Below are 1,418 nucleotides of genomic sequence, written 5' to 3'. Positions count from 1 at the left end.
TCATGCTCCGTGTTGGATAGGACCCTCGGCTGAATTCTGGTAATAGCCCCCTGCCGCCGGGAGCTGCCGCCGGGGGAGTATACACTCACGCCACGGTGCTTCTGCCCGGTGAGGACACGGATTATATACCGTGCCATCCGCAGTGCGAACTATCCAGGCCCCCCCGCATGCCCACCGCTGACGGTTCATCGCTTTAGGCTCTACCACGACATGGTCGGGGTTGAAGCAGCGGTGATTGCCACAGAGGTGGGACACCTCATCGGTGCTGTTATCACGGGTGGTCCTTACCAGATTCTGCCCCAGACCGGCTGCGACGATGGCTAATTGGTGCCGATATGGTTGTACGCCAATCTCAACATTGGTCCCCGGGCGCTTTGTGTTCCGGAGGTTGATCTTGGTATAGCCATACGGATGCCCAGTACGCTCCTGGGACATCCAGCACCCCAGCTGCCTTCCTCGGAGGGACTCTTGCTCCGCCTGGCCATCCCGCTGCCGCTCCAACAGCCTGGTTACCCATATTGGGTCCAGGTCCCAGATCCGCTCAACAGTCGCCGACGCTTCAGGCTGGCCGATGAACTCAAGGTCCATCTGCGCTTGACGATCGAAGCGCCGCTGCTGGACGGATTGGGACGTTAGGAGTCGCGTTACTGACCGGGACGAGCGTCCCCCCTCAGCTTGCCGGGCCTCGTCGAGGCGGTCTTGGAGGGATTGGCGGTCTGCCTCGAGGCTCCGAAGAGCGGCTCGAACATCACGCCAGAGATCACCAACCCGGGCACGAAACTCGGGCGGCAGAGCTCTTAACACTTGCTGCACCTGCGGAAGCAGGCGCCGAACGACTGCCGTCTCTTGCGAGGAATCAAAGCGTGAAGACATAGTGATAGCTGCAGAGACAGTTGGGGATAGCAGAGAAAATGAATTCACCTACGCCTCACTGTCCAACTACACATGCCCACAGCTCTCAACCTACACTCAAGACTACCAACCCACACCCATTTAGTCTCTGAACCGTCCCCATGTCCATGCTGGAGGTAGGGGCTTGGCTGCGGATTGCCCAATCTCTCAGCGTTATAACCATACCCGAGGTAGTTAACCTGGCCACCGCCGGCTTTCACCGGGCGGCTTGGTAGCTGGGAGCTTCAGGGGTTTCCCGCAATTGGAGTGTGTCGCCGGACGGGGTCCGACTAGCATTTCGTGTTTAGAGGGTCACCACATCACCCTTTCGGGCTGCTGTTCGGCGCAGAGTTGCTGCGGCTAGCGGTCAACGTTTACGCCTTGTGGTGCCCTTCCGTCAATTTCTTTAAGTTTCAGCCTTGCGACCATACTCCCCCCAGAACCCAAAAACTTTGATTTCTCGTAAGGTGCCGAACGGGTCATCATAGAATCCCGTCCGATCCCTAGTCGGCATAGTTTATGGTTAA

General features: G+C 58.3%; 1 pseudogene across 1 annotated transcript; it reads right to left on the bottom strand.

The window, feature by feature from the left end:
- On the bottom strand, positions 1 to 873 carry N7478_013396 (annotated as a pseudogene). Its single transcript has one exon. A coding segment is annotated over exon 1 (873 nt).
- Positions 874 to 1,418: the final 545 nt, after the last annotated feature.

The sequence above is a fragment of the Penicillium angulare genome (genome assembly GCF_028827245.1).
Source record: "Penicillium angulare strain IBT 27051 chromosome Unknown utg000014c_segment0_segment0, whole genome shotgun sequence".
NCBI classification, from domain to species: domain Eukaryota; kingdom Fungi; phylum Ascomycota; class Eurotiomycetes; order Eurotiales; family Aspergillaceae; genus Penicillium; species Penicillium angulare.
This window is presented reverse-complemented; position numbering and strand designations above follow the sequence as displayed.